This window comes from Equus asinus, chromosome 5 (assembly GCF_041296235.1).
Source record: "Equus asinus isolate D_3611 breed Donkey chromosome 5, EquAss-T2T_v2, whole genome shotgun sequence".
Lineage (NCBI taxonomy): Eukaryota > Metazoa > Chordata > Mammalia > Perissodactyla > Equidae > Equus > Equus asinus.
The window spans coordinates 2,775,316-2,789,412 of record NC_091794.1 but is presented as its reverse complement, the minus strand read 5'-3'; the positions used below and the strand labels follow the sequence as shown (position 1 = coordinate 2,789,412).

General features: G+C 38.5%; 1 protein-coding gene across 7 annotated transcripts in view; it reads right to left on the bottom strand.

Moving 5' to 3' along the window:
• EPHA6 (EPH receptor A6) overlaps positions 1–14,097 on the bottom strand; it is a 792,264-nt gene that overhangs the window by 134,287 nt on the left and 643,880 nt on the right. For 5 of the 7 annotated variants that reach the window (XM_070508536.1, XM_044771750.2, XM_070508539.1 and 2 more), the window contains one exon: positions 1,804–1,929. The exons of the other annotated variants lie outside the window; for them this stretch is intronic. In XM_070508536.1, coding sequence (XP_070364637.1) covers positions 1,804–1,929 — 126 coding nt within the window. The remainder of the gene's footprint in view (positions 1–1,803; positions 1,930–14,097) is intronic. 7 annotated transcript variants of the gene reach the window in all.

Genomic DNA, 14,097 nt, shown 5'->3' with positions numbered 1-14,097 from the left:
GTGAGGGCACAGGAACACGTTGAGACCTATAAATTTTTTATGAAGCAATTTTGTTACACCTGATTTGTATGTAAGTCATGAAAACTGAACTGAGTTTTCTCTCCTATGAAAGCTGGAGGCAAATTTGGCTTGAAGCCTAGAAGAACAGAGTGCTAGAGGGTTCCTTCAGATCCCCCTCTGGAAAGTTGCTTCTGTAAGTGTTACAGAAACAGCATCTTGCTTCTATCACTCTCAGTGGCTAAATGACAAGGGTTATTTTTCTTTTCACCAGTGATGTTAAATAATTCAAGTCACTACCAAACTGTGTAATGTCATTTCTGCCAAACATACCTAAATCTACCAAGATTTCTCATTAAGAGTTAAAGATTAAGCCATTAAACTACAAATCATCCGTTTATCTCCTCAATTCCAATCACTAGGATATTAATGATATATATGAAAGCTACATTTTTATATTTGCAGTCAACTCTGAGAGCTTAGCTTATACAGATTATTTCCAATCTTTTGCAACACCACCACGACGACGACCACCACCACCACCAACGACAACAAGATTCCTGCGCAATTGATATCATTTTTGTTTCTAGGGAGAAAAAAAGTGGCATAACACTCATTAGAATTAAAATCACTAATTTTGAATTCACACAAGTTTGGTTTCTCCTCTGTCACTTGGCATTGTTGGCCACAAAGCCACTGACCGCGTCAGTAATTATCCAACGATAAAACCAAACGACACTGGCACAAATGTATGGTTTGTTACTTTTTTGTGTTTTAATTAAGGAGGCAAGGGTAATTGAAAGGAAAAGGAAAAATGTCAGTGCAATAATTTTAGGCTTTGATGGTATAATTTGATAAGAAGAGTAAGAAATGTGCATGATGGGATTTTGCTTTTATTGGATTTCCCAGGCTTTTCAAATGTTCTCATTTTATTGCTGGTTGCGTCAGCCCTCCTGAAAATATTGGTGTCATCAACATAATTTGTAGCATAATTACTAATTGTGATAAAACACAAGAATTATGATTTAAAAATTCCAAGAATCAGTATCCTAACTCCATTTTCCTAAGATACTTATAAAATATAAAGTGGATTTGCATGCTTCAGGTCTAAGGGAGGAAGCCGGCTGAATATTCACAAAATGACAAGGAGAAAACAATTTGTGATTATAATAATGCCATGGATAATCCACACAGTGACTTACTAAATTGTGAAATTGTATTTTTAAATGCTCAATATCCAATATTTTGTTTCTCTCATAAAATATGGCTGTGATCAGATTGATATTTTTAGAGAAAACTGTATTAATTTTCTTTCTCACAAATTTCTTCCAAATTTGCTACTTTCTGGCTTTTCTTCAAATCATGTTTCTTTAGTGAAATGGAACTTTAATTAAATCTCTATAAACTCATCCAGATATGGAATTACTCTTTCTGTTAATAACCCTCAGTTTTTAATTCTCTTTTCTAGCACATTCTAAGTGGCAAAGTGGCTTTACTTCAACCTTGTTTTATCCTTGAGTTAAACTCTGGGGCCTGAAGTGCTAGTTGTATTTACATAAAATCTTTCCTGGAAGAGGCAGCACCATGCTAACTGAGTGATCAGATTACAGATCCTTCTTCCACTTCCTTTAAACAATTTTCACAGCATTAGGCATCATAAATGTGGTTCCTGCATTTAAAAAAAGTCACTGGGATTTCTTTCCAACAACACACTTTAGAAATGTTTATTTTCACATTGTGGGTCCATCAACTGTGAGCACAGTCCTGTTGTATGTGGCGGCAGAAAACTTCACCTGAAATACCTACCAGCAGGAATCCTGGGGGGCAAAGATCCTCCCCCTGGCACTGGATGCGGGGCCTGGATGCTATTTAAAAACCCTGCCCTCAGGAAGCTGGGGCAAAACGCCTCCACCCCAATGGCCGGGAAGGATCCTTTTAAGAGATAAAAATTGGCATTAATCATAAAATCTTCTTTGTGGAAAAATTGTTGATCATTTAATTGGAACAAAACATAATCAACAAAGACATCAACCCTTACAAGGAAGCTATGAAATTAAAAGGAATGGAACACATTTTTATTCATAAATTTAAAAAAATCAACCTAGTTTTTTGGAAAGAAATCTACCCTTACCTAGCTACATTTAATAAAGAAGGTTCAGAAGCATCAGAATGTTAAGATAAAATTTCTAAACCTACATTTGACACAGGGGATATAATGGAAGTCACTGATGTTGTCTATTTGCAGAATTCCCTTCTACATAAGCTATAATGTGCGATGAGAACATGATAGGATGTGAGATTTTGGCCACACTGGGAGGGCAGTGCTTCACCACAGGTGGATCACTATTCGTGTGGAAAATGAACACTTTTATACCATATGGAAATTACATGTTTTTGAAATAATAGTAGGCATATCAACATACACAATTCTTAATTTGTTTTACTTTTCTATTAGGGACAAGACACGAGAGTTTGCAAAGGTAGAACCACATGCTTTATCATTTTTAAAAAGGCTATTGTGAAGCAAAGATAAAAAACAGTAAACTACTCAGAAATTTATCCATAAAATTATATAATGAATCATAGAACAAAAGAATATCTGTGCTGAAAAGGACTTGAGAGATCATCCAGTCAAAACGTCCTCATTTTACAAGCCAGCAAACTGAGGCGTGGCGTGGGGAAGGGACACCACATAAATGGCAGACTCCCAGGACAAAATCTTCCTACTATAGGTTAAAAATAAATAATGAGCCACTTCCTGTTTGGGAGATTGCTATCCTCTGAATATAAATTAGAAACCCTGCACTTTGGACAAGCAGCATTACAATTTGGAGTCTCAATGACCTGAAAGACACTACAACCATTTGGAAGGAAATTCAATACACAGGCACGATCAGTGTGTGGGCAGCACAGGTAATTGATGTGGCATCTCTAAGTTTAAATCACAAGAACATCCTAAGAGCCAGGTACCCTGATGGTGTAAGGAACACATCTCACTCGGGCCCTCTGAAGCCGCCATCGGGCCCAGCGGGTTTCGTGTGTACAGACCTGGGATCTCTCCTCCTACCCTCAGATTTAGCAAGTCCTGCAGTTTTGAAGAGACTTCACTCTGTTCCTTGACAAATTTTGCACCTAAAATAGGTTAAAATTTGAAGCTTCTTTGAACGTTGGCCAGGATTAAAGGGATCTGGTGCACCATACTCTCTATCTTGATTCTACGGAGAAAGTTGTTGATAAAGAAAAGCCAGCATTTCTAAGATCTTTGGAGGTGTCTTTATGACAGAATAAAGCTACAATGAATGTTTTAATGGGTGAGGTCCATACACCGTGCATTAGATTCAGGAAAGCACAGAAAGAAAATCATATACTGTGAACAGACTGGTTTTGTTGTTGATTTTACTGGGCTTAGGATGATTGTCCAGCAGAGCTGGAGTCCCTTAAACATTAAGAAGTCTGGCAAAAGTCCCAAGTGCTAGGCCAGAAAGTGCTCCGAGGTAACTTTCCAGGAATGGGGAAACTCATTTCTCCTTTGTTCCTGCACAGGAGATTTATCACTGAGCACAGGGTGGTGTGTGCCCACGGGCAACGTTTCCCACACACGCGTTTTCTACACTGCAATGTTTCCTCACTGTCGAGAAAATACTCATAACAAAGGAGCGTCAGCGAATACCAGGTGGGGATAATGATATCAAATATTTACAGGGCATTCTTATTTAAAGTCACAAAAGAAATGGCGATTTTACAACAGGGAAGGTAATCACAAGAATGTAAATTTTTTTATTTGCTATGAAAAACAAAAATAATCTGATTTTAGCAGATTATGGATTTACTTAAGCCAAATAATAGGAAGCCTGGTTCAAGAATACTAAATCATGAGGAAAAAGAATAACATAGACATGCATAGGAAAGAAAAAGGATATAAATGTAACTATCTTAAAGGAAATCTGAAGAAAACAAAAGCAGGTCGAGCAATGACTTTAAATACCGTTAACATGCTTCACATTTAGAGATTTTTGTCTGAGTTTTGGCTATCTTTGCCAACATTATTGAAAACTTTAACTTAGAAGAGATGTCCACTATTTTAACTCCTTGAAAGAAACTAAATACAAGTATTATTTTATCGCTACGATTACAGTGATTACTATCTTTGTTGTTGTGACAGCCAGTCATATTTAATAGCAGCTTTCTTTTCCCCAAACTTGCTGCATCATTCATAATGGGTTTGTTATGTTTCTTCACCATGGATTAAAAGGTCTTTCATCTCTTGTGGCATCTCCTTGTTAAGGAAGTGTCATTTTTGAACCTGAAGCAAACAGAAAAGCTGGTGTACACGAATACCCATTCAGCTGAGATATCATGTTATGCGATAATTATGCCTCATCATCCTTCCCCTTAAGGTCAGTCACGTCAATGAGATTGCACAAAACACCACGGCTCTAAATTTTCACAATTCAATCAGGAAAACTGAAATTACTCCTGCTTATAATTCCCTTATCTCTTAATCCACAAGAAATTAAGTTCATGAACATTTTGAGATTTGATATTAAATAATTTTAGTCTGCTTTGCCCTATTGCTTAAGTTGCTGATTCTCTCTGACTTTTTTTTTTTTAAGTAATTGTGGAATTTATTAATTATATTGTAGCTGAAGAAGAAATAACGTCTAATATCTGTAGCAGGAGAAATACAAATTTCCGCAAGTATTTTGTTTTAGTTAGATTCAGTAGACTAAGTATTTATTAATAAAAACTAGATTTTTATGTGAGGAGAGCATCCCTCCAGCCATTACAAGCTTGAAATGTAAGATGTGTCACTTACACACTCTTCTAAATCTCAAATACCTGAGATTCCAGTTTATTAACGATCCTGAGTTGGTGAGTTAAAGAGAGACCAGAATGTGACTTTAGCATTATATTGCCTCCAATACTGAGTTGCCAGATCACTGGGCGTCCTGTATTTTTATTTGCTAAATCTGGCAACCCTACCCTAATATAATTTCAAACACTTATGGAAATCAAGCAGACGACAGACGCTCTTGACTGCTGGTCTAAGGTAAATTAACCTAAGTCACTGGCTGCAGAGTTGGAGATCCATCTGTCTTTCCTCAGCTCAGTGGTTCTAATGCCCTTAGGAGCATTCAAATTATGACTGGGGAAAGACTCTACTGGTGTTTAGTGGCAGGGGGTCAGGATGGACGCCAAAGGCATTGCAATAAGTGGTGTTCTCCCTGAACAAAGGAGAATTCTCTCTCCAGATGCTAGTAGCACCCACTGAGAAACACGGTACTAGAGGTAAGGAATCTTTAAAAAATGGTTGCTGGTCAAGGGGTCATATAATGAGACCACAATGTGAAAAAGCAGAAGTGGACATGCCTGCATTTTGACATCTGGTTTGATCAGTTGTTGGAGGGTTCTGATTACTCAGATTATCTGCAAGTAATCTGGTCTGTAGAGTAACCAGATTTTAAATAATTGTAATAAAATAGATTTAACACAAACTCTATGAAACAACTGAAATAACTCTATAATGATGTACCTGAAGGATAACTTTTTATGAGACTTGAAATAACTTTACATTGGAAATTAGGTATCATTAAGAATTTGTGTAAAAGATGACAAACTACAACTTTAAACTCTTTGTATCTCAATTTCCTCATCAATAAAATGAAAATAACAACCTGCCCTACCTCATGGGCTGTTTGTGAGGATTAAACAAAAATAAATGATCACAAATATAAGACAATATTATTAAACAGTCCTAATGCTTTAACAAAAGAAACATCTTTAGATGAGAAAGTGAAATAAAGATTGATTAAATTTTCTAATGCAGACCTAACCCCCACACACATACCCAAAACTCTAATAGAAGAAACCCCTTCTTTGAAGATTACATATCAGTCATTTAATTTTTCCCAAAAGGTTTACTAGGGGCATCATCCCCACAGTATGAACTTTTGAGACATGACTCATTCACACTGTTTCCATTGGGGTGTATTTCTGCAGACATCCACTCTGATCTATGTGAGGACAAAGAATATACAGGCCTCAACAAACATACACAAGTTAGAACTGGAAACTTAAAATACATGCACACTCATGTGTGTGTTAAATAAACTGTAAACAAAATATAATTTTCCCTGTGGAAGGTGCTCAAACATTTTTGTTGTTCGAGGTGTGTGATCAGAGAATTTTGGAAATCAGTTGTTTAAACAATAAAACAGTGAGAAAAATGCTAAAGTATTCATGAAGTAAATAATTACTTCAAGAGCTTGAACAATTGGGGCAGGGCCTTGCTTTCACCTGGTCCAAGGCAATGATCCCAGAAGACCACTCTGCTCCTTACACGGAGATTCTCAGCCTCAGACGTAAAGTATGTAACAAGGCCCAAGTGAGCACATAGAATATGGAAAATCCATGTCTTCCACTCCTAAAATGAGTTCTCTGTCAATTACAATATGAATGCAAGGATGATCTAATCTGATCTAAAAAGAGATGACAAAATCTCAGGGCAGAGTATTAAAAATATGGATTTACACTTGTATCATAGCAAATCTGGCCCTAAAAAATACACTGAACTTACAATCAGACATTAAATTGATAAATTTTGTGCTATTAATGTATAAAATGAATATTCAAATTTGTTTTGTCTTGTTTTGTTTTTTGCTGTAGAAGATTCACCCTGAGCTAACATCTGTGCCAGTCTTCCTCTGTTTTGCATGTGGGTTGCTGCCACAACATGGCTGATGAGTGGTCTAGGTCTGCGCCTGGGATCTGAACCTGGGAACCCCAGCTGCCGAAGTGGAGCATGCTGAACTTAACCATTAGGCCATGGGGCCAGCCCCTATTTCAAAATATTTTAATTTCATTCCTTTTATTTTACATTTTGTGTGTTTTATAATAAATATAAAAACATAATACAGTAAAACAGGAGATATATATGATGTACATAAATTAGTATTCATATAGTAGAAAGTTTTGGCTCAAACACATTTACCGACAGGAATGTGACTAAAAATTTGGAGAGCTGAGGATTGAGTACGTATGCATTCAGAGCAGGGATCATTTCTTCATTCTTAAGGATCCAGCATCGGGTTCTGTAACTGGCACATGGTAGCCACTCCATAACTCTGTGGTTGTGATTAATGATGGCACCTCTGAACTACAGGATGAATAAATTCAAAGTTCAGTGACAACAGTCTGTTAAACCAAATGCTCTGCCAAGGGCTTTTTTCCCTGACAAATGCTCACTTCTGAACTTTCAAAGATCCTCTCCTTCACTATCTATTTATACATATGCCTATCTGTCTGTGTATCTATCTATCTAATTTTACTTATCCTTTCTCTGTTGGACTGCGTGGGTTTCCCTCCACTCGTGTTTTCTCTCCTATGTGCCTCTCCCTCCTTTCTCTGTTATAGTAGTTTATAGTATTACACACGCCGTCCTCCACTGAGAGAAGTAAAAGAAACCATAGGCCCATTATGTTTGTTTGAGCATACGCTGCCTAGTTTTCTGCGAAGGTAGATACTGCGAAGGTAGATAAAGCCTCAGACTCTAACAGTTACATCACCATTGAAGGAAGACCAGCAACAATAAGAGGAGCTGTTCACATGTAAGGTATCGGAAGAATGCATCTTTTATCCCAGGGACCATTATTTTGGGTCTCTTTACATAATAACATGCAGTCTAGGAAAGACTAAGCCTCTCTGCCTCGTTCAGTAGAGAAAAGATTCCCGCCTCATTTTGATGCATGCGGTGGGCCAGCAGGGAGCCCAGCACGGTCTCCTCTGACTTGATCAGAAAATGCATGGAGAAGGGTTTCAATAAATGCAAGTTGAGTAGGTGAATAAATAAATGATCAAATAAAAAGTGACAAATTGCTCCTTAGGCAAATATCTTGCTAGGATCTAAGGAAGTACTCTGCCTGCTCAATTGCTTCCTAGGCCAATAGCAGCTTTCTAATGGCTCTATGAGAGCTAATTTTCAATTAGGCCTACAATGTGAAAGAGAACTATTCCATTCATGAATAACTCATTCATTTATCCTTTCATACATTCATAAACGTATTCATTTATTCAGTAAGTATTTATTGAAGCACCTATTTTTTTTCTGGGCACTATGACACACATTCCTAGCACAGAAATAGGAAATCAGATAATTTTTGATAGGACACTATTATTTTCAGCAAGTAATTCTAGCTAAGCCAAGCCAAAGACGCAATTACAGAATTTTGCCCATTTCCTAAATTCTTAAAAATGGAAATATGTCTACAATTAAATTAGTATTTTCCTCTTTAGCTACATGTACAGCTACTCTCCATGCAGATTCTTCAACACCAAATACAATTAAAGCTCACGCAACAATTACTGTTTTGTTTTCGACTTTTTTTTATCCTTCAGGTCACTGCAATATGAATTTTATGGATTTCTCATCTTTTTGTTGTTCAATAGGTCACAATAAAAGTAATGAAGCAAAAATGGCAGTTTCATGGCTAGATTTTTATGAGTTATTTCTTCAGTGCTTTTAAAAGGAAATTTTTAGCTTTCCCTGAATTATTTTTAAACTTGTAGGATATGTATGATAAAATTATGGTTGCTACAAATTATTTTTTAAAGCAAAGATAATTTAAATATTTTGCAAATATTTATCTCTTTAGCAAAGAGAATTTAAATATTTTGAAGCTGGTTAAGAAGACATTTATTGAAAAATAAATGTTAATTTGCACTTAAAATAGAAGTTCTTTGACTTTTGAAAGTTCCTTGACTTTCTTCATCCGTAAAATGATGGACTAGAACTTCCCTCCGTTGTCTTTAAGCTCTAAAAGTCTCTTTATGTAATTTTTTATTTCATTTGTCACATTAAATTAAGCTTATATTTTCCCCAAATGTGGGTTATATCCAGTGGTCTCACCTATGTTTATATTCGCTGGGACTTGGAATCTCAATTACCAAAAAAGTGTCCTGAACAATTCAGCCACTGCTCATGGGTCCATCGGCTTTAGTGGTGAAAACGCCCAGGCCCAAGGTCGGGCAGGACTGTGAATTCTGACTCTATCGTTTGCTAACTGGTGATTGTTGGATAAGTTATTTACCTTCTCTGATACTTAGTTTCTTCATTTGAAAAATGGAGCTAATAATAAGCATGTCACTTATATTGGTTTATTGTGGATGACATGGGAAGTGCCTAGGAGTGGCTGACAGTATGTGTCCAATAAATGAGGGAGAAATATTTCTCCTCCTTGATTCCCTACCCTGGACCCACCTGTCCTATCTCCACACTTACATGATGTTTTCTCCACCTGGAAGGCCCTTCTTGCCTTCGGGCCTCTGTCAAAAGATGCCCGACACACCGGGGAGGAACTCCAGCCCCCGCTCCTCTGCGTCCCCGTAAAACCTCAGTTGCTATAATGAGGGCAGAACACTATCCGGGACAGTATTTACTTGCTTACTATTTCACGGTACCAAATTCACATGCCTTTAGGAGCCCGGGAGGTGCAATAAATAAGCATAGCAGCTTGGTGACAAAGGCATTGAGCCAAACTGAAGGGCGAAAGTTCTGGTTAAGGACAGGGAATTCAAATGTTTTAAAGAACACTGTCGAAATCAAATAAAACACTCCTCTAAGCTGAATTCAGCCTGTGGGTGCCACCTGGTGACTTCTGGCTTATGGGTGTGTCTCCCCCACCAGACGGGGCCCCTCAGAGCAGGGGTGAGCCAGGTGCGGTTTACTCTCCTTGCGTGCCCCATCCCAGAGCCTGCCCGTGGTAAGGGCTCCATGTGATATTTATGGAGTTGAATTAAAGTCATCTTCATATGAATAGTTCGAAGGTAATTTGACTTTATCTGCACAAATAACAGACTGAGTTTTCTCAATATCAGAGCTTTTAAAACCATGTACACTCTAATAATATCAATATCCTCAAAACTGTGCACAATTATAAAATTCAACGAGATTTATGTTTTTCCACTTTAAATGCTTATGAAGAGTCAGTGTTTAGGAATCACAAACAGACTAAAATTCTAAAAATTCTAAGATTCTAGAGTTCTTTTGTCTAAGACGTGGGAAGGGACGCTGAACTTGAAAAGCACGCCCTCCTGACGGAGCACCACACGGGGCCTTGGTTGGCGGACCTCTGCCCAGCCTTTTCATTCTGGGGTCAGACTTTTAAACTATATGATCTTTAAAAAATGCTTTTACACCTCAGGTGCCAAGGAGTCAGCCAAGGAGTCAGCCAAGGAGCTGTTAAGCAGCACTTATCAATGTGTATGAGAGCTAGATCTACTTAGCTTCACAGCTGGTGTGCTGTGTATTGAATATTTATGAACTCTGGGTAGATCGGCCACATTATTAAAGGGAGGTTTGCACCTTTAGCACACTGGAGAAAGAGGTCATGAAGCAGTCTGCACCTGCCTCTTCGTAATTTTCTGAGGTTGCCTACAGACCAGACTGACCATTCATTGCTAGAATGTCCTGCTGTCAGGCACATCACACTGTTGCTGTCTCACAGACAACGTATGAAAGAAGATAGTCTGGATTTAGTTTCACTTCCGGATATTGATGATAACAACCTTGGCAGTGCTATCTACAAACAAATGTGTTAATACATACCAAGCATTTCTCATTTGAGGATAAGATATTTAAATTTCTTTCAAAGTTTTGTTAGCTTTTTTCAGGTAAGAATGGTACCCATTTGGCATCTCTATGGTGTGGATTGGATGGCAGGATAGTTTGATTTAGTAATTATCATTTTGAAGTTTTGGTCTTGAAAATAATCAGGGAACACAATTAGTCTTGAAAATAATTGACAGCAGCCAACAGAGAACACAACTAGTCAAGACCCCAATGACTTTACACCAATTCTGGTACCATAAATGTCTCATGGGGTGGCACCGTAATGATAGTGGTGGTGGCAAAGACATGTCCACTTGTCCAGGTAGCCATCTTCTGCCTGAGGCAAGCATGTGGGGTTTGCTTCCATGCCCCTACTGCAACCAGGCATGGCACGCACACTTAGGTGGACACCTCTCTGAGTCCTTCCAGTTCAGATCACGTCACTCCTCAGTTAAAAGATTTCAGAATCTCCCTACTGATGAGCACAAACCCAAGACAGAATGGCTTCAAAATCCCTCACTTTTTGCTCTGAACACACTAGAACATTCATTGTCATTCTCATGTGTTGCTCATTCCTTCCAGCACAAAGTGAGATGTCTATCTCGGCCTGACCCACTCGAAATGCCCTGCTCAAGTACCACCTCTTCTAAGAGGCTTTCCATTTCGCCACTGCTGGCAGAATCCTGCCCTCATCTCTGCTGCGTCAGGAGGCAGCAAGTTGGTGCTGGAGTCAAAAGGATCCAGTTTCAGGACCTAGCTGTGCCATGACTTGCTGAATGACTGTTCACAAGTCACTTCAACTCCCTGAGGCTCAGTTCCCATTTTGGTGACATGTGGAAAATAGTGTGTTACGAGGACAGTTATACAGGAGTGTCTACAGATGCCCGGCATTCAAGTAGGTCCTCCCTACCTCCTTTCTTGTCTCTTCCCCCCTCACGTGTAACACAATTACCTTTTGCCTGGTAATGTAAATCTTTCTGCTCATAATGCACCTTACAAGTTCCTTGAAGAGTTTCTTTTTTATTTATTTAGAACAGAAATCAGTATGGTATGTTGCATATGGGGTCAATTGTGAAGGTAACTTTTCAAAACAGGAACTACAAAGCATATCCATGTCTTCTTGTTGGTGACAATGTTACTAATGGTTTGGACAGCGACTTCTAAGGGTGAAACGGCAAAAATCCATGCAACTTGTTTAGCAAGTTAGTCAAAATATCATTAGAGTCATATAAATGTTATGACATGTAAAGCCACTTTCCTTAGCTCATGTGTTCTCTCATTCCTAGACAGACAGACAGACACTGAATGGCACTAATGGCCAGACATGGGGCCTCCACACATCTGCTTCTTCATTTCTTTCAGTTTGGCATCTGTGCCTCTCATTTACATATTTAAGGAACAAAGAGAGAGATCTTGAGGGCAGAGCAATCTGAACAGTTTAAGACCAAAACAAAAGTGAGCACAGAGCTGAGATGAAGTTCTGTGAGGGGAGAGACTGACTCAGCATTCCTTCTCTGTGGGCCTAACTCTCTTAAACATGAGCCAGCAAGTTCCACGTCAACTGTGGCCTGGAGCCAACTAATAACAGCTAGCTGGGCTCTAGTTTCAAAGACCTTCATGAGTGTGAAATGGGTTTGAAAAGAGTCAGGCATTATCCAGTTTAATGTATGTTTTAATTTTTATTGAGGCAATTCCTTTTTTTTAAGCTTGATGCCTTTGAGGACTATATTAATTGAACTCTCAGGTCTGATCTGAGGTAACACTCTTCCTGACAATAAGGGAGAAAATGGGAACAGAGTCACATAAGCCTGATTTTACTACTCTTAAGCCACAGAAACTAGGCGTGTCAAGATTGCCTGAAATAATGTCTCCATTGCAATCTTCCAGCCCCTTGTTCTGCCCCCACTTTCGCTACTGTTTACCACCAGGCTGTGCTTGGAAGGCCATTAGACCAAGTTCAAAATGAGGAACCAGGCACATTCTGTTCTGTGAGAACTGTTGAAGGAGATTCATAGATTTTATAAGGAGAAAAAGTGAGAAAAAGAGAGCTAGCAGGCGGTGTTCACTGTTGAAAATGTCCCTATTAATGTATTCTTCAGAGGTAGTTCCAAGACAATTTCAGACGCTTATGTCATTAGATCACTGGTTCACTTAACGTACATGCTTTTTATTACATTTTAAATACTGGCTTGGATGTAGATTTGGGTAGTGTGCTAAAATGTTCTGCTAGTGGTGGTGAATGATTATAGCTTCTTGGATATAGCGACAGTGAAAGAAACGGCAGCTCCTGACATGATCTATGTGGAGGGGAGAACATTTGGAAGCAGTGTGAGTGCATTTATTTCTGCGTGGGCTCTTTGGGCACCCAGCCACTTTCAAAGCATTATTTAACAAATTATGGCACCACAAAAAGGATTTTATGCTCTGGATCTTAGTTTTCAAAAGAGGAACCAATAAATGTCTGCAGTTAATATCTAAGAGAAGAACAGGACTGAGTTAAATTAAAAGGACGTTTATATTTGCCAGCTAAAAATAAAAACTTACTGCTTTCAAAGCATTACATTCAATTTTATTGCTATTTAAATTGAGTCATTTTGTGTACACATTGTTGCATTAATATGCAAAGAGAAAGATGCTTGTTTACTGATACATTTAAGGGGCCACATCATCTTACTACACAGTGATGAGTTTATCGCCACATTTTACAGTTTCAGAGTTTAGGGAACAATCATGCACTTTCATTTATATTCAATTTATAAAAAATCCCCACAAAACAGCCCTCTCATTTACCCTTTAAATACTGGCACAGGTGCTCTTAGATGAAACTAATGACTGTGCAGTCTTATCGTCTGAGGCTGTGGGTAAACACCGTGTCACATGAATCACCCTGAGCATCAATGAGGTTGGGCCAGTGGAGAACTGGGGTGATGAAACTACTCCCTGGAAGAAAGCTGTTTGCCCATGTGAGGCAAATTTAGTGCGTGGGACGAGGTAATTTACTAAACGGGACCCTGGAAGAATTGATTCACTTCAGCTGAGAGAGCAGTTGGCTCCGACTCCATCACTGAGAGCTGTTCATTCACACTCAAAGGCATATAAATCTCAAATGGAATGTTCTTCAATTGGGTGCATATAACTCTGGGGTAACTGGATACGGGGTGGGGAAGATAGAAACGAGTGAGGACTAATTAGGGAGCCCCATTTAAACTTCCTTTCCAAATCACATTTGCACAGCACTGAATGACCGTGACCTAAGGAGACGAAGTATTTTCAGGAAACAAAAAAACAAGTATCATTGCTTAACTGTAACCGCAAAGTCTGAGTGGAGAGCGTCCCAAAAAGTTTGTATTTAAGTGTAGATTTAACTATAATCTAGCAAAATGTATTTATAGGAAAGAATTGCTGGCAAAGATAAACACTGGACAGTGGAATAGGCTTGTCAAGAAATAACAATGAAGGGGAGATAGATTTTTGGGTAAATGAGACATATAGAT